Source organism: Pseudorca crassidens, chromosome 17 (assembly GCF_039906515.1).
Source record: "Pseudorca crassidens isolate mPseCra1 chromosome 17, mPseCra1.hap1, whole genome shotgun sequence".
Lineage (NCBI taxonomy): Eukaryota > Metazoa > Chordata > Mammalia > Artiodactyla > Delphinidae > Pseudorca > Pseudorca crassidens.
This window is the reverse complement of record NC_090312.1, coordinates 1,062,732-1,081,299: the sequence shown is the minus strand read 5'-3', so window position 1 is coordinate 1,081,299 and position 18,568 is coordinate 1,062,732. Positions and strand designations below refer to the sequence as shown.

At 55.4% G+C, this 18,568-nt stretch overlaps 1 protein-coding gene across 14 annotated transcripts in view; it reads right to left on the bottom strand.

Moving 5' to 3' along the window:
- The window catches only part of ARHGAP39 (Rho GTPase activating protein 39), a 73,815-nt gene that overhangs the window by 19,334 nt on the left and 35,913 nt on the right, over nt 1-18,568 (bottom strand). For 13 of the 14 annotated variants that reach the window (XR_010936606.1, XR_010936607.1, XM_067712465.1 and 10 more), the window contains 2 exons: nt 13,186-13,620; nt 5,176-5,259 (listed from right to left, as the gene is read on the bottom strand). Coding sequence is in view for 12 of the 14 variants with exons in the window: in XM_067712465.1 (XP_067568566.1) it covers nt 5,176-5,259; nt 13,186-13,620 (519 nt within the window). In the remaining 2 variants the exon portion in view is untranslated. The remainder of the gene's footprint in view (nt 1-5,175; nt 5,260-13,185; nt 13,621-18,568) is intronic. The other variant, XM_067712474.1, reaches the window with a different exon arrangement.

The window sequence follows — 18,568 nt, the reverse complement described above, 5'->3', positions numbered from 1 at the left end:
TTCTCACATAGATTTTTCACATATTTTGTTAGATTTATACCTGTTTCATTTGGGGGGGATATTAATGTCAATGCTATTGATTTTAACTTCAAATTCCACTTGTTCATTGCTAGTATATAGGAAAGCAATTGACTTCTGCATGTTTAGCTTATATCCTACAACCTTGCTATAATCACTTAGTTCTAGGAGTTTGTCAGTTCTTTGGGATTTTCTACATAGATGATCATGTCATCTGTAGACGGGGACAGTTTTATTTTTTCCTTCCCAATCCGTATACCTTTTATTTCTTTTTCTTGTGTTACTGCATTAGCAAGGACTTCCAATACGATGCTGAAAAGCAGAGGTCAGAAGGGAAACCCTCGTCTTGCTCCTGGTCTTAGTGGGAAAGCTTTGACCTTCTCACTCCTAAGTGTGATGTTGGCTGTAAATTTTTTATAGAAATTCTTCATCAGGTTAAGGAAGTTCCTCTCTAGTTCCTAGTTTACTGAGGGTTTTTTTTTTTAAAATCATGAATGGGTGTTGGATTTTTGCCAAATGCTTTTTCTGCATCGGCTGATGCGATCATGGATTTTTCTTCTTTGGCCTATTGATGTAATGGAGTATTACTGATTCTCAAATGTTGAACCAACCTTGCATAACTAGGATAAATCCCACTTGGTCATGGTGTGTAATGCTTTCTATACAGTGGTGGATTTGATTTGCTAATATTTTGTTGAGGATTTTTATATCCATGTTCATGAGAGAGACTGGTCCGTAATTTTCTTGTAATGTGTTTTTCTAATTTTGATATTAGCGTAATACTGACCTCATAGAATGAGTTAGGAAGTATTCCCTCTGCTTCTATCCTTTGAAAGAGACTGTAGAGAACTGCTATAATTTCTTCCATAAATGTTTGGTAGAACTCACCAGTGAACCCATCTGGGCCTGGTCCTTTCTGTTTTGGAAGATTATTAATTATTGATTCAACTTCTTTAACACATGTAGACCTATTCAGATTGTCTATTTCTTGTTATATGAGTTTTGGCAGACTGTGTCTTTTAAAGAATTGGTTTATTTCACCCAGGCTATCAAGTCTGTGTGCACAGGGCTGTTCATAGCATCCCTGTATTTTCTTTATTTTTATTTCTGTTTTTTTGGCCATGCAGCTTGCGGGATCCTAGTTCCCTGACCAAGGATCGAACCTGGGGCCCTCAGCAGTGAAGGCGCAGAGTCCCAACCACTGGACCACCAGGGAATGCCCTGTATTTTCTTTCTAATGTCCAAGGAATCTTTAGTGATATCGCTTCTTTCATTCCTGATATTAATAATTTGTGTCCTTTCTCTCTTTTTCTTAGACTGGCTACTTACTGCTTATTGGTTTTATTCATCATTTCAAAGAACCAGGTTTTCATTTCATTGATTTTTTTCCATTAATTTCCTATTTCAATTTCATTGATTTCTGCTCTAATTTTTAATATCTATCTTTTCTTCTGCTTACTTTGTACTTAATTTGCTCATCTTCTCCTAGTTTCCGAGAATGAAAACTTGGATGACTGATTTTAGATCTTTCTTCTTTTCTAATATATGCACTTTTCTAATATATGCACTGATATAAATTTCCCTCTAAGTACTGCCTTTATCACACCCCACAAATTTTAAGTTGTGTTTTCATTTTTATTCAGTTCAAAAGTTTAAAATTTCTCTTGAGATTTCTTCTTTGACCCATGTGATATTCAGAAGTGTGTTGTTTAACCTGCAAGTATCTGGGGGTTTTCCAGCTATCTTTCTGTTACTGATTTCTAGTTTAATTCCATTGTGGTCTGAGAGCAGATACTGTATTATTTCTTTTCTTTTAATTTGTTAAGCTGTGTTTTATGGCCTAGAATGTGATCTATCTTTTCTTTTTTTTTTTTTTGCGGTACGTGGGCCTCTCACTGTTGTGGCCTCTCCCGTTGCGGAGCACAGGCTCCGGACGCGCAGGCTCAGCGGCCACGGCTCACGGGCCCAGCCGCTCCGCGGCATGTGGGATCCTCCCAGACCGGGGCACGAACCCGCGTCCCCTTCATCGGCAGGCGGACTCGCAACCACTGTGCCACCAGGGGAGCCCATGTGATCTATGTTGATGAAATTATTTGATTTGGAAAAACTGCCATTTAGTATCTTGTACAAATGAATCATATTAAAGTGAGTGTCTGATGACTCCAAAATATAGACCTCTGGTGGGTCTGTTTCTACTATCTGCTTTTGTTCCTAATCAGTTCCGGCAATTTTAGACTGAAATTCTGGTGACTGTGTATGGAAAACTGTTGAGATAATTTGAGGCTCTGGTTTACTTTTGTTTCTTAGCAGGCAGCTGGGATACGGGCAGATCGATCACCTGAATCCCATCTGGGACTGAGCTGACTGGAATTCGGGCGTCTATTCGAAGACTGGTCTACTTATGGCGCACCCTATGCCTTCGTGTAGCCTTTCAGGAGTCCCAGTAGAAACATGGAATGCTGCCAAGGTCCCCTCTGTGGCTCCTGAGGCGGTGACACGTGTGCTGGGCTGCAATGACTGCCAGACCTTGGCCACACGTCCTAGCTCCTCGGATGCCTGCAGGAATATTTGGTCTGTTGTGTTCTTGTTGTACAGGCTGGTCTCAGTTAAGTGGATCCACCATCACAGAGAGGAGAAATCCCAAGCGTCTTAAGAAACCAGCTGGGTAGTCTGGTCCTCCGCCTTTATCCTCTGACTGAGGCTGGGGCTTTCTGGATGAGGCCACGAGTCCTAATTACTGGGCGTGGGTGAGGCAGGACTTAGAGAACCAGAGTCAGCATGTGCGGTCAGGGTGAGAGTGAGAGGCCTCGGGCCGGGCAGCCTGCTCCAGCATGACCAGGACCAAACCCTGCAGCCTGACCTCATTACCCAGGGGAGAAGTCAGACTGCAGCAGGGCTCCACTCCCGGTTGCCGGAGGCTGCTCCCGGCCTGCCCCCCAGGCCAAGCAGGCAGAGCGGAGGGCGGAGGGCAGCAGACCCAGAGAGCCAGCTCTGGAGTCGGAGAGATCTGTGGCTGCACTCCAGGCCATTGTCCCCTGGCTGCAGGCTGTGGGAAATCACCTCCCGGCTCTGTCCCCGTGTCCTCATCAGTTCCTACGAGGATCAAACACGATGTGCAGATGCGCATACGATAAAGTCCTTAGCTCAGCACTGGCACACAGGAAACACTCAGCAACTGGGAAGCGTTATTTTGCACATCTTTTCACCCCTCGGCAGGAGGGACCCCGCCCCTCTGCGGGGGGGGGGGCGAGGGTGGCGGGGCTGCGGCTGCGGAATGAGGAGTGTGGGAGAGTTGTCGTGTCGGGCGGAGTCCAGAGCACAGTCTACTCCAGGGCCCAGAGGGCTTCCATCGAGTCAGGGCAGAGGCCGGAACGGGGCAGCAGGAAGGAAGGTGCCCGGCAGACGGCACCCCTGGCTGAGGGCGGGTCACCCGCACAGGAGCCTCTGACTCCATCCCCAAGGCAGGCCCCGGGGTCACGGGCTCCCTGTCTTACCGGGAAACGAGGGCCGCCTGGGTCACAGAGCAGACGCCGGCCTCAACCACCCGCCCCCGCGCGGGCGGCCTCACTTCCTGCCCCACAGGCCGGCCCCTCGCAGCCCCGCAGCCTCGCAGGGCCCCCACCGCGCCCCCTCTAGGCTCCCGCCCCGCCGGCCCCTCCGTCTCCTCATGGCTCCCCAGACCAGGAGTCCCATGCTTCTCTCTCGACCCCTAACCCCCTGTTGGCTCTGCTCGGGCGGAGGCACCCAGGCGAGAGACGCCGCCCCACGCCCTTGTTCCGAGAAGGCTTCCGGCCACGAGGGGAGAGGCGGCCTCCCACGCCCGGGGAAGTGCTGGAGCGGGCGGGCGGGGCCTCCGCTCAGCTCAGGGCAGTCGCCTGTTCTCCAAAGAAGGAGGAGACGCCTCCTCAGGGAAGCGCTGCTCCACATGCGGCCCCCAGAACCGGCAAAGGGCAGCAGGGAAGCGGGGCTGGGACGGCTGCCGCGTGGGTCTGGAGGGAAGCCTCTGCCCGAGATGCGGGTGCAGCTCACGCGCAACAAGAAGAGACCACGTCAGAGAACCGGAGCCACGTGGTCCTCTGACCACCCAGCAAACCGCAGGCCCCTGACATGCCCTGCACCGGGCTGCACAGCCGCTGGCACACGGCCCCCCTCCTCAACAGTCCTTCCCGCTCTGTCTGGCTGAGGGAGCTGCTCTCACGCCCGGCCCAGGTGGCACCGGGATGGCAGGGCCAGGGCAGTGCCGGGCCACCACAGAGCAGGTGGCACGTGCGTCCCGCAGGGCCCAGGGCTGTGATGCGCAGCCGGCAAGAGCAGGACTCACTGCCCGGGAAGAAACACGTCCGGGGACCTGCCCTGCCCTGCAGCCGGGGTGAGGCCCTGCCCGTCAGCCACCGCACCCCTTTACCAAGGAGAACATGGGAGGCCACAAAACACACCTGTGGACACCACCACACCACTGGCCCCACGCAGGCCCAGATCCCTTACCACATCAACGAGCCCGGTCACCACTTGCAAGCTCAACCTCTAAACTGAGCAGAGTGCCAGAGGCCCCTTGCACCTGCACATCCCTCCACAATTCACATGAATCCTGCTGGCCTGTGCTGGGGGCACCCGGCCCGGCCCCCCTCGGCTGCAGGGCAGGTGCTCCTCCAGCCTGGACACACGAGCTGACCAAGGGATGGCCCCTGCCCAGACCGACGGCTGCTGTGCCCAGGGTCCTGAGGGTCGTATCCAGAAACCCCAACGCCCTGCAAGGCCAACCCAGGGCCGAGGGAGGCGAGCCTCCTCCCTTCCCTTCGGCTGGCACCAGTCTTCCCCACGTGGCCGGGGAAACACTCCGATGTGTGGCCCGGAGCTCCCAGGGAGACCACATGCTGAAGAGCCCCCGAGGAGTCTGCCAGGGGCCAGGGCCGGTACCACAGACTCAACAGCTCCCCAAACTGCGCAGTGACTGGCAGCTGCCACGCGGGCCTGGGGCCACTCTGCCCCGGCGCTGGTGGCCCTGACGACCTCTCCTCACGTTCCACTGGCTGGGGCTGGGCCCTGCGTGCTGTGCACGTCCTGCTGAGCCAGACTCTCCTCCAGCTCACCGAAGAGCTGCCAGGAAAACCATCCCCGGGTCAGGAGACAGGGCCAGGCCTGAGGCAGGGGCCCTACCTGCAGTGGAGAAGGTGGCCGTCCGCACTGTAGTCCTGGTAAATCTCATAGTCCTTCTCAAGAAGACCTCCTGACGGTGAGGAACTGAAACACAGCAAAACAAAACGGAGACGTGAACAGAAGTGCAACCGTTTAGAAACACGATACATCAAAAATAACACACCTTTCTTTCACTTTCCAGAATGTGGGTGCTGTCCTTTTAGTTTCTCATCCACAGCTCCTGCCCACAAAGTCGTCCCCTTCATCTGATCTGAGTATTTCTTGGGAACGTGGAACGGATTGAACGGACTGGAGGCCCACCGCCCTCCTACAGGGATAGCCCACTACAGCCCAGGTCCATCTCAGAGCTGGGGCTCCGGCCGATGAGCTGCGGCTGGGCCTGGGCCGGGGCTGCAACCTGAGGCAGGTGAGGCAGACACACTTCTGCTCCCACAGGGCTCACACTCCGGGTGCAGTCCACTGCAGAACGAACCAGAACCTCAGGCCACTGTAGGACCAGACCGGAAACAGCTCCAGGGATGGCTCTCTAGGGGGGTGCATCTGAGCTGTGGACAGGAAAGTGGGCCGGCAAGGGGTCGAGCTGGGCATAGCCTGGGAACAGGAAGAGGCCACTGTGCTGAGACGCAGCAGGTGGTGAGGAGGGGGACACAGAGGGGCTCGGGCCGGGCCACCAGGCCCCGTGGGCTGGCCATGCCAGGAAGCCTGCACGCCCCTTCAGGTCAGGGGGCAGCTAACTACAGCCTGTGGGCCACGTCCAGCCTGCTGCCTGTTTTTGTATAGCAGGTGAGCTAAGAATGGTTTATATATTAAAATTTTTTTGTGTGTGAAATGTGAAAACTACACGAGGTTCAAATTCCAGTGTCCGTCAGGAACACGACATGGGAACACAGTCCCATTCGCTCATCTGCAACAGTGACGTGAGTGGCCACAGCAGAGACCACAGGAGGTGCTTGCATCACTCAGCGTGGCGCAGGCCCGGCGATGCAGCTGCACCTCATTGGCCTGAGTGCCACACGCATGGCCGACCCATGACATTTCACTGACGCTTTTACTACCCTGCCTATCCACAATGCCACACCACGAAGAGAGTGGGCATGTACCGTTATGCCTTTCAGGCGCGGTGGCATGCGGGCTCTTTGCTGCTGGGTCGGTAGGACACACAGCCCTGCTGGAAGCACTGCAATGTCCCAAAGTGCACAACAGTCAGAGTTCGAAATGGAAACCTCATCGCAGCAGAATTACTTCACAAAATGAAAACGAAAAGGACCCTTACACCAAGTAAGCTCCCAAGGGGCTCATTTGTTAGCCAAGCAAGGAAAGCAAGGAATGCTGTTCACCAATGATGAGTTTATTAAATTGTGTTGACTGCAGCAGCGAAAGTTATGCGTCCAGAGAAAACAAACCTGCGTCAGACTACCAGCCTTTCGGCCAGACAGTCTTGAAGAGTCAAGGACAGTGAGAGCAGCGACAGCAGCCACGGATCAGAGGGTCCCTGGGCTCCGGACACCGCTCTGCAGGTGCTACTTCACTCAAGCAGTCAACACTGAGTCTGAAGTGACTGAGCAACTGGCCTCCATGAATCCTCTCTGTGGAGCAACTGCAGCTGAAAGTACTGCCAAAGAAGCTGAGAAAACACCTAATGCAGCCCAACCTGAAGTGGAATCTGCTAAGATGTGTGAACAACTGATCACGCTAAAACACGCATGTCAGAAGAAGCTCAGCTGGGAACCCACAGGCCCGCACAGGGTGGGTGTTTTTTTTGTTTGTTTGCGGTACGCGAGCCTCTCACTGTTGTGGCCTCTCCCGTTGCGGAGCACAGGCTCCGGACGCGCAGCCTCAGCGGCCATGGCTCACGGGCCCAGCCGCTCCGCGGCATGTGCGATCTTCCCGGACCAGGGCACGAACCCGTGTCCCCTGCATCGGCAGGCGGACTCTCAACCACTGCGCCACCAGGGAAGCCCAGGGTGGGTGTTTAAGGGTACACACCGTACCCTTCACTGGCAGGTGCTCTGCAGAACACACCAAACCCATCACGAGTCATGAGACAGCAGCATCGGCTGAGAACTTCCTCTGCTCTCCTGGACTTTGCCATCACCAGTTCCAGGGATTTTTGTCAGAAATAGAAGCGAAACATCCCGACTTGACCTACTACACAACAGTTTAACAGCTTGAAAGGGGAAAGTTTTACTGCAGTTTTTTAAAAAACTCACGACCTAGACTGAAATTTTCTGTTTGAGAAAAACCTCTACTCGACCACTATCATCAAACATTGAATATGAGTGTTTTTTTTTTTCAGATTTGAGAATGTTTTTCAATGAACTCAACCTAAAATTATAAGGCAAACAGAGCTTATATGAGATACCGAGACTGCAGTAGAGTCATCTTGACTACAGTGAACGTGAGTCACAAATAATATCAGAGGCTGTTCTATCATCTCCTTCCCGTGCCACAAAAATTAAAACAAGAAGATCTCCATTCCCACACAGTTTTGCAGCAGATATATTTTCTGAGCTCAAACTACTGGTGAACCTCAGAGGTACTGCAGGTTTAGTCCCAGACCACTACAATAAAGCCAGTCACATGAACGTTCTGGTATCTCAGTGCAAACAAAAGTTATGTTTAGGGGCTTCCCTGGTGGCGCAGTGGTTGAGAGTCCGCCTGCCGATGCAGGGGACACAGGTTCGTGCCCCGGTCTGGGAAGATCCCACATGCCGCAGAGCGGCTGGGCCCATGAGCCATGGCCGCTGAGCCTGCGCGTCCGGAACCTGTGCTCCGCAACTGGAGAGGCCACAACAGTGAGAGGCCTGCGTACCACAAAAAAAAAGAAAAGAAAAGAAAAGAAAAAGTTACGTTTACACTATACTGTAGTCCATGCAATAGCCCCCTGGGTTTTCTGAGGAATCTGAACTCTAGGATTTAAATGATAGAAGAAAAGCCCACAACTAGCTAAGATGCTCTTAAGTACAAAGAGGAGACAGGGACGCTTCCTAGCACACACGAGGCTTGGGTGGTGCCCAAAGAGCAGACTGACGGCGCTGCAGGGAGAGAAAGTGACGGGTGGCACGGGTGGGCCGGGGAGAAGACGGAACGAGGATCCTTCTGGCCACACGCGAAGGTGGCACCAGGCAGACCTAGGCCTCCACGTGGAAGAGAAAACTATAAAGTTAACACAAGACATATAAGCGAATACCTCTGGGCCCAGGCCAAGAAAGAACTTTCTAAGCAAAACGTTAAAAACAAACCACAGGCTTCCCTGGTGGTGCAGTGGTTAAGAATCCGCCTGCCAATGCAGGGGACATGGGTTTGAGCCCTGGTCCGGGAAGATCCCACATGCCGCGGAGCAACTAAGCCCGTGCGCCACAACTACTGAGCCTGCACTCTAGAGCCCACGAGCCACAACTACTGAGCCTGCACGCCGCAACTACTGAAGCCTGTGTGCCTAGAGCCCATGCTCTGCAACAAGAGAAGCCACTGCAACGAGAAGCCCATGCACCGGAACCAAGAGTAGCCCCCGCTCACCTCGCCGCAACTTGAGAAACCCGTGCACAGCAACGAAGACCCAACGCAGCCAAAAATAAATAAACAAATTTATTATTAAAAAAAAAGAAAAAGAAAAACCATAAGGCGAAAATAATGGCAAATTTGGTTGCGTCAAAATCAAGGACACCAGGGACCAGTCAGCAGGCACGCCGAGGGGAGGAGCTGAGCCCTGGGGTCCATGAGGGCTCCTGCACACTGAAGTCAGCCAGCAGCTCCAGAAGAAAGTGTGCGAAAGGCAGAAGCAGCCGATTCACGTCTGCGAGATTCTGCCTGACCAGATCTGCTGGGTAAGCCCGGTCCAGAGCCGCCCTGCCGGTCACTCACCCCAAACGCTCCCACCCGGGCCCCGGGCACAGAGGAGGAGGTGCAGGGCTGCCCCGGGCTGCAGGGTGCACGCAGCTTAAGAGCAGTGTCCTGCGGCGGGAGCATAGCCCACAGCCCCCCGTGCACAGGAACACGCTGGGCGGTGGACACACGCATGGAGCAGTTCAGGGACGATGCAGGAAGAAGGATGACAGGAAGAGCCTGGGCCTGGAGGATACGAGGATGGTAAACCACATCCTCTCGCCGTATCAGGGATCCCCAGGAAGCACCCCCGCAACCATCCCGCCAGACCAAGGACAGGTGATGGAATGGGTGAAGCATGACCCTAACCCTACAGGTTACTGATGAGAAACACACCTAAAGCGCATGGGAAAGGACTGCCGTTCAGAGGCAAATACTAACCACGGAGAAACTGGCCGACGTCAGTTCCAAAGCACACTTCAGGCAAAAAACATCAGCAGGTAGACAACGTAACGACAAAGGAAAAACGCATCAGGACACCTAACTGCAAATCCATATGCAGCCGGCCCACAGCTTCCACACACAGGCAGCAGCAATGCGAGACAGGAAGGAGGGACAGACCAGTTCCACCGTGTGGGGAGACTTTACCTCTCAGAATCGATACATCAGGTAGACAAAAAATTAGTAAGAAACTCAATTGACACAATTAACAGATTTGACCTAACAAACACACAGAGAACTCTGGACCTAACAGAGAACAGAAATTTTTGAAGTAGTCCTGAAATCATTTATAAAAATTCAGGATTTAGGCTACAAAGCAAGTCTCAAAAAAAAAAATCATGCTTTCTGGCCAAAATGAAATTAAGTTCACAATCAAGAACAAGAATGGAGAGTAACCTACAGTTTTGGAAATTAAGACATTTCTAAATTACAAACGAGTCAAAAAAGCAATCATAATTAAAAGTAGAAAATATTTAAAATTGAACAATGAAAATTCTACATACCAAGAGTTGTGTAATGAAACTAAAGTACTATGCTGAGGGAAGCAGGACTTCAAAAGTCCATTTCAGAAGAAACAGTGAAAATAGATGAGTTAAGTTTCCAACAATAAGTTAGTAAAAGACTGAGAAAAAAACGTCCAACAAATAGAAGAGCAGTGACATAAAAGAGGCTCTTGAGAGCTGGAGCGGGTTCTCTGAGAAGACTGAGCACGTGGAAATCCTCCAGGAACCGGCACAAGGCACGGCAGCAGGAGCGAAGGGCCTGTGTGGACAAACGTCCACGAAGGAAGGGGCAGCACCAGGGCAGCCTATGCCAACGCGTCTGTGACTTAGATCAGCAGGCCTCCATAAAATAGGATTTCAGACAGTAAATGCCTGAACATTCCTGCAAGCAGTAAAGAACAGAAACCAGTAGTTAAAACGCCATCCACACAGGTCACAGGCCTGGCTGGTGAGCAAGTGCTCTTTGCCAGACACTCTAGCAACAGACAACGTTTCAGAGGAAACACTCCCACTGTTGATAAAAAGCCAGGACACACAGAACAAGGAGAAAAGTATAGGCCATTTTCACTTATCAACATGGAAAAAAATCCTAAATAAAATATTCGCAACCTGAATCTATTTTAAAAATTACACAGAGTATCCCAGGAACACATGAGAGAGACGACTGTTTAAAAATGCTGATTGTAGTAGTGCCTGGGGCCGCTGAAGCCAGCACCACAAAGTGGGCATCTTAGAAGAACAGACATTCACTCTCTCACGGTCCTGGAGGCTGGAAGCCCAGGATCAAGGTGCCAACAGGGCCGGCTCCTCCTGGATGCTTGGAGGGAGTCTGTTCAGGCCCCCATCCAGCTTCCGGTGGGGCCAGCCATCCTTGGCGTCTCTCGGCTTGCGGCCACAGGGCTCCAGCCTCTGCCTCGGCCGTCAGGGTACTGTCCTGTGCATCTCTGTCTTCTTGCAAGGATGCCAGTCCTGCGGGACTAGGGCCCTGCCCACTCCAGGGTGGCCCCATCTCAGCTTAGCTAATGATGTCTGCAGCAGCCCTGTTTCTCCATAAGGCCACATTCACAGGTGCTGAGAATTAGGACTTCAGCATATCTCTTGGGGGACAAAATTCAACCCACAATAGACTAAGAAAATGTACTGGATGAGGTTCCACATCCATTCATGCTAAAAAGCCTAATGATAGAGAGGGACGCCGCTGCCTGAGGCCAGCGTCACGCAGCCTGAGGCCAGCGTCACAGTGCTACACGGACAGCAGGCCAGCAGCCTGAGCACAGGGACAAGCCCTCCCTGGTTCATCCTCACTGTGAAAGTGCTGGCCAGCTTGGGACAGCTGGCCAGTGTCACAGGCAACCCGGGAGACAGACGGTGAGCACTACTGAAACTAACGAGAGTGCAGCAAAAGTGTAAAAACAGGACTGACAAATAAAAATTCTTGTCTGTGTACCAGTAACGATCATATGACTTTATATGGTACCTAAAAATAAACCTTAAAAACATATGCAAGTCCCGTGTGGAAAAAAGTGCAAAATGTGCCACCTTCATCTGCGGGATAAGGTGACATGGTCAAGGTGCCTACTCCCCACAGATCCAGCACAATCCGAACCATGCCCGAGCAGGGCTTCCTGTGGGAACCCGCTCCCACGCCGCCCCATGATCCGAGTCACCACACTGCACCCAGGACGCTTTTGGAAAGAAGACGCCCCACCCACAGATAGCGGGCGTGGGTGCTGGACACGTTGGTCAACAGAATCCTAGAGTCCAGTCCCTTCACCTGACTGCAAGGATGAGCCGGCACCCACCACAGCCCAAGGCAAACGGGAGGGTATCTGAGCCCAAAGGCTGTCAGAGCTGCAGGGCGGGAGGAAGCAGCCCGCCTGAGCTCCATGAGGACACCAGAAGGGCGGAAGGCTGCTTTTAAAACTCAGCCGTTGGCTTCCTCCTTGGGGCTCATCCCGGGCTCTGGCTCCTGAGGACAGCTCCCAAACAGCCTGTCAGCCCACTCAGGCCACCTGCCCAGGCCTCAGGCTCTGGCCCGAGCCCAGTGTGTGTCCAGCACCCACGCTGACCTGCCCCCACGCGTGTCCGGCTCCCCGTGCTGTACGGGAGCAGCACGGTCAGTCTCGAGTCCCAGCACGTCCGCCTCTGCCGTCTGCCCCCTGCACCCTTGGCACACGACGCCACCGTCCCTGACCTGGCACGTCATTCTCCAAGAAGCAAATGGACCCACCGTGTAAGTCGGCTTTCGACTGCTTTGTGATTTCCACCGTCCCCAAGTGAAACCCAGCCTGCCCAGCCCCTTTCCCGCCACCCTGTCCCCGCCCAGCCTCCAACTCCAGATCCTCCCTGGCTTCTTTCTGGTAACTTCCAGCCTGTTTGTTTTCTCCAGGGCACGTGTCATCCGGCCATTCCTTCTGGACTTGGTCCCTTGAGAGCTGGGCCCTGGGGTTGACTCTGGGGCCTGGGACAGGGTCTGCTGAGTGCCAGCTCTGGGGTACAGGCACTCAGGGTTCAGCCTCTGGGGGATGGGTACTCGGGGTTCAGGCTCTGGGGTATGGGCACTTGGGGTGGGCCACAAGAGCTGGGGGGAGATGTCCAGATGTGCGAGGCCAGCAGGAGGTGGAAGCCCTCACTGTTCTCCAGTCCAGGAGGGCAAACAGTCACCTCTGCACACAGCCACGGCGGCCGCTGGAGAGGGCAGACACTTCCTGGGCTCCGCCTCGCTGCCGACCACCTCAGTCCTTCCTTTGTAAAACGGGGGTGACCCCCTCACCTCCCTCCCAGGATGCTGGCGAGATCTGTCAAGCCTGGGCAGGGGTGCTCGGTGCCAGGTGGTACGGATCCCCACGGATCTGCGTCCCGAGACCAACAGGCTGGTCTGCCTGGGGAAGGCACCCCCTCCTCACGCGTACTCTGCGGGGCGGCTCTGGGGTCCCGAAGCCACGCTCGCACTTCCCCCCGCGGAAAGAACCAAGCAATTTCACAAGTGGCCAGGTAACCTCCAGCCCCGGGGAACAGGTCCGGAGAGCGGAGCAGAGCAGCCCTCGCTGCCTGCCGGGCTCCGCCCCCAGCGGGGGCAGGGGAGCGCGGCCCTTCCTCCCTGCACAGGGTCCCACCCCCAGGAGGCAGGCTGCTGCGGCCCCCGCGGCCCCTGCACCCCCCGCGTCCGGCCCGGCCTCACCTGCCGCTCTCCTCCTTCACCGCCCCGAGCACGGCCTGCCGGCTGGCTCGCCCCACACTCTCCTGCACCTTGTCGCCGGCATCCAGCTCGGGCTCCAGGGACGAGCTGGTGCTGCCGTCGTGGCTGACGCTGCTGCCCCTCCCAGGGCTGTTCTCAGCCGAGGCTCTGGGGGAGTCGGTGTTCTGCTTCAGGGTCTGCAGCTTGGCCAGGGGGATGATGTCGCAGTCCTGCGGCCGGTGCCACACCGTGCGCTGGGTGGTGGCGTTGTAGTAGTAGAAGCGCGACGTGTTGGGGTCGAAGAGCTCCCACCACTGGTTCTCGCTGGTGCGCTTGATGCGCACGCCGGCCGGCGGGTCCCACACGCACTCGCCCGTGACCAGGTTGGCGTACATGCGCTCGCGCGTGCGCGGCTCGATGATCTCCACCCACTCCAGCCTGGGGAGAGGGGCGGCAGCGTTAGGGTGCGAATATCCTGCCCATCGGGCCACCCGCCCTGCGTCCCGTGTCTGCAGAATGGCTCATCCAGCACCAGACCCGTCCTCGTATCTGCCTGCCTCAAAAGCAAGAAATCTTGTCACTTATAAAACCGACGCATACCTAAATTCCACCCACTTCTGATTTTCTACACGCTCATTAGAGCCCAGCCCTGGGAGTGCTGGGGGTCTTCCAACTGGCCCCTCTCTGCTGGCCCCACATTAGGGATGCCCTGGGTTCTGGCCCCCTGTCCTCAGAGGGCCCGGACCACGTGCACTGCCCACACTCCTCCCAGCCAGGTGCCAGGTCCCTACAGGATGCCCTGGCGGCTCTTAGCAGCAGCCACTGCAGGCCACCAGCACCCGTCCACCTGCAGCAGAAGCGGACTCCACCGTTACTGTGATGCCCCAGTCAAAAGCGGAGATGGTTCCCCCCAGAGGCCCCCCGAGCACCCCCCACCCCAAGGAGAGGGCTTCCATCCACGTAAGGCCTTTTTTTTTTTAAGAGTGTAAATTAAAGCTATTCAGAACAAGGCAATTATGATGCCGATGTGTTTGATTATCAGGGTGTGCTCCAGCTGACAAGGAGCATTTTTTATTCTGCTTCCAAGTTTCAACAAACAACAATCTTAAATGCCATGCACTGCTCTGCAGTGTGGATGCACCGTGTCCACTGTTCCTGGACTCTGTGATGGGCCTGGTCCTCACCACCACTGGGATGGTCAGGAGCTTCCAGGGCTTCGGAGAGAAGGGGAGGCACCCTGCTCCTTGCCCTCTGCTGAAGGCCCAGTGTTTCACTTGGGAGCCCGGGTGGGCTTTGGCAGAGGGCTGAGAGGGCAGCCCTTCTCTGAGGACCTCATCCTTCTCTGAGGACCTCATTCCTACTCTTTGAGGCCAGAAGTGCTGGGGGTGGGGAGGAGAGAAGGCACAGTCCTGCGGGCGATGAGCCCCGATCGCTTAGGATGCGCGCGCGCGCGCGCGCACACACACACACACACACACACCCCTGCCCCACAGCAGCCCTGCAGGCTCTAGGGCCTCTTTCTGGGTCCACAGTCATTTCTGGAAGCCAGCTGAGCCAAGGCAGGCTAGCATAGTGGGCAGGGCACAGCAGCTGAATGGTGTGGAGCCACAGAGAGGGCAGGAGATGAGGAGGGAGCAGGAAAGAGGGAGAGCCCTGAGGATCCTCAGGGCTGGAGGAGGAAGTGCGAAGTGGGCCCGGCCTGGGGGCTTGGCTACGTCTGAGCGGCCTCCCCCCTCCCCGGTCATCCAGCCAGCGAGCCCCCTCTCTCTCCGAGCTGCAGCCCTCCCGTCTCCCTCTACCTGCGGTCACACTGGGCAGCTCTCAGTGGGGGAGGGCACTGGGGCTCCGTGCTTGCCCATGTGGGACCGCTGCCTAACCTGCCATCCTGTAGCGGGAGGAGCAGGGGCGGGAGGAGCAGGGCTGGGTGGGCATGCTGGGGTCAGACGGCTCGAGGGACAGAGGCCGTGAGGCGGTGTCCTAGACGTAGAGGACAGGAGGCAGACCTCGCGGCACTGAGTGGACCAGCCCCTGCCCTGCTTCTCTGCCTGGTGGGAGTGTGTGGCCCTCTCACACCCTCCTGTCCTCTCGCCCCCTCCTGCCTGGATCCCCATGGCCGCCAGCTGGCCATTGTCCACACAGAAGACGGAGCAAACTTCTAACTTTGGGAACTGGGTACTTTTAACCAGGAAGCTGCGGCCGCCTGCACTGCCCTAGGATGGAAGGCACCGCCAGCGCAGCTCAGCGGGCACCCCGCATTCAGCCAGAGGATACGGGTGCCACCAGGCTTGGAAGCTGGCGGGCACTGCCCGAGGGCGCCCCCCACCCAGGGACGAAGGCGCCTGGAGACCAGGCCAGGAGCTGGGGGTCTTGCTCCCGTGAGGAAGGAAGCCCTGAGGTTCCGAGATTGCCCTCAGCTGACCGCCTGCTCTCCCCTTGGGCCGCGGCATGGGATCGGCTGGGACAAAAGGCAGACGCTACCCAAGGAAGGGCTGACCCAGCAGAGATGCTCAGAAAGCACTGGACTGGACACTCTGAGCCCCACGGAAGCGATAACAATTCTTATTTTTGCTCTAAATACGTTTTCAAATGAATTTAATGGCGATAATTCTCTCTGAATAAAGAAAAGCATCTGTTCCCTTTTCAGTGCATCCCTGTGTGCACGTGGGCAGGACCCCGCCTTTTCAGAAGAACGTTCTGGGCGCTCCCTACGGCACTGAACCAAGTCCCCCAGGGACCCAGGGGGCAGAGAATGTGCTGGAACCTGGAGCCTGGGGAGGGCCGGGAGCGAGCGGGGCCCGAGCAGACCCCATGGCAGGGAGGGGAGGGCAGACCTCGTCCCCGAGGTCGGTGCTGTCCACACCTAGCACCCGGTCAGTGGGGGCTGCAGAGCCTAAGGATGCTTGGTCCCCGGGCACGTGATGGAGGAACAGTGCTGAAACCACTCTGGGGCTTCCCTGCCAGTAGGAAGGGTCGGGACCTGTGGGTGACAGACTGATCACAGTGACCCAGCCACACCATCGATGGAGTTCGAGGGAGATTTATATGGCGACGATGTCTAACATGAATTGGGTAGGAAACGATGAGCCATTTGGGGAAAGAGCCGGAAGATTCAAGATGACAGTGGTTTCCTGGGTGTGACGCCGGCCGCGGCCTCTCCCCGTGGGCCGGGCAGGCTGCGCGGACGACCTGCCTCTTTCCTCCAAGTCCTGGAGATGTTTGCTCGCAGACAATGACCTGTTCAAATACTTACTTCCGGGGAGAGCCTCACGAGTGCCAAGTATGTCCCAGGCAATCTGCCAGGTGAAAGGGAGGCGAGTGTGACCAAGCACAGCCCCTGCAGTGGGGATCCTGCAACAGGAGAGGCAGGACCGTTCACCAGGGAAGGGGCAGCCTCTCCAGCAAACGGTGCTGGAAGCTGAGGTCTCTGGGCAGGAGGGCCCCTAGCTCACGCCACACACAGGAAGCTCACGCCTAGCAGTGACTAAGAACCCAGAGGCACTAAAAAAAGATCAATAAATTGGAAAGTAAAAGAGATTTGGTTTCTCTGGACACATTTGGTGAGAATATTAAATATGTGCAATATAAATTACAGATAAAAGGTTCATATACTTAATACATAAATTTGAACAAGAAGAAAACAAATATACTACAGGAAAATGGGCGAAAGATAAGAACAGACAATTCTTAAAGTAAATAACATATGTGAAATGTCCCACTTCACCTGGCATCAGACATAAAACCCACGCCACACTGAGGCCCCCAGCCCCCGGGCACCACATCCAGGCCCGAGCCTTGTCCTGGGGGAGGCTGTGGGCAGACAGGGGCAGCGTGCAGGGCCCCACGGAGGGCACGTGAGGGCACGACATCTCCAGCCCAGCAACCCCTACCCCGATCTCCCTGAAGACACACCGCCAAGAAAACAAAATGACACAAGCACCAGGCGCTCACCGCAGCATCACTCCTAAGTGCACGCTAACTGGAAACACCTACACTGAACACGGGGCTGGCGGGCCACCACACCCAGGAGGCTGCAAAGGGGGCCACCTCTGGGGCCCGAGGTCCAGGGCACCCTTCCAAACAGACGTAGGAGATAAACCAGAAAACCTCCTGCAAGAGGTAGGTGGGGGCACGGAGAAGGTCTGGGGGGGCCCTTCTCTGCATATAAATACCTTTTGAATAGTTTTGTCCTTTGAAAGCATGTTAAGAGCCTACATGTTTAAAAAACAAAATTAGGGACGTCCCTGGCAGTCCAGGGGTTAAGACTCGGCGTGTGCACTGCCGGGGGCCGAGGCTCAATCCCCGGCTGGGGAACTAAGGCCCCACAAGCCGCGCGGGCACGTCCAAAACACCAAACCAAAACAAACCGGAACAGGATTAAATCAGTAAGAACGGAAAGGGAGAGGAAAAAACCTCAAACTGAAGCAAATGGACGCAACTGCATCTCGATGAACGTCACAACCGCCAGAGGGAGAAGCAAGCTAACCCGGTGTGAGCACAGGACCAGACCCCAACCCTGCTGCTGGGGGAAGGGTGCGTGTGGGCGTGAACTAAGTCCTGGACGTTTTTCTAGTATGTGTATGTGTACACACACACACACACACACACACACGACTCTGTAGCAGAATGGGCAAGCGACTTTGAAACCATCTTGGACACACTGGCAGTTGAACAAACGAGTCATTGCACTGCGGCTCTTGGAAACAGGGCTCTCCTGGAGGAGGCGCAGGACGGTGGTACGGGAGGCGGCAAGAAAACGCCTCAGAAAAGGGCCGGCTGCGACCGGAGATGTCCACGCAAACTCAGCACTTCTAGCCCTTCTGCTTAAAGGGTCAAGAAACACACACGTCGCAGGAGCCACGAGCACACGCGCTGGTCCTTAGACCCTAGTCTTCCCTTGGGGAACGGGGCCCCTCAGAGAAACAGCTGATGGGGGGTGGGGGGAGGCAGCCCAGGATGCACCTGGAGCCCGGGGAAGCCACCAGGAATCACCAGGGCCAGCCTGGAGGAGTCTCACCAGCCCATCTGGTACAGCAGAGCACCAAGTCATGAAGTGCGGGATGAACGACAAACCACGGAAAGCAGAACGGACTTTGTGATTCCACACTGACAGGGATCCACAAGTGAACACAGCGATGGGGAGGAGGGGCTCTTGCTCCCGAGGGACAGGGGGCACCGGCCGGCCGGTGTGGACCGGGTGCCGTGGCTGGGAAGGCATCCAGCTCTGCACCCATCCCAGGAAGGCCCAGGTCGAGGAAGAAACGGTGGAAGCCCCGAAACTGGCGAGGAGCACGGCAGTGAGGCAAACAGCCACTGTCCCGAGAGCAGGTGGGCGGCAGGTGGCCGTGAACCTGCAGAAGGACACACTCTGCTCAGAAATCATCGGAAA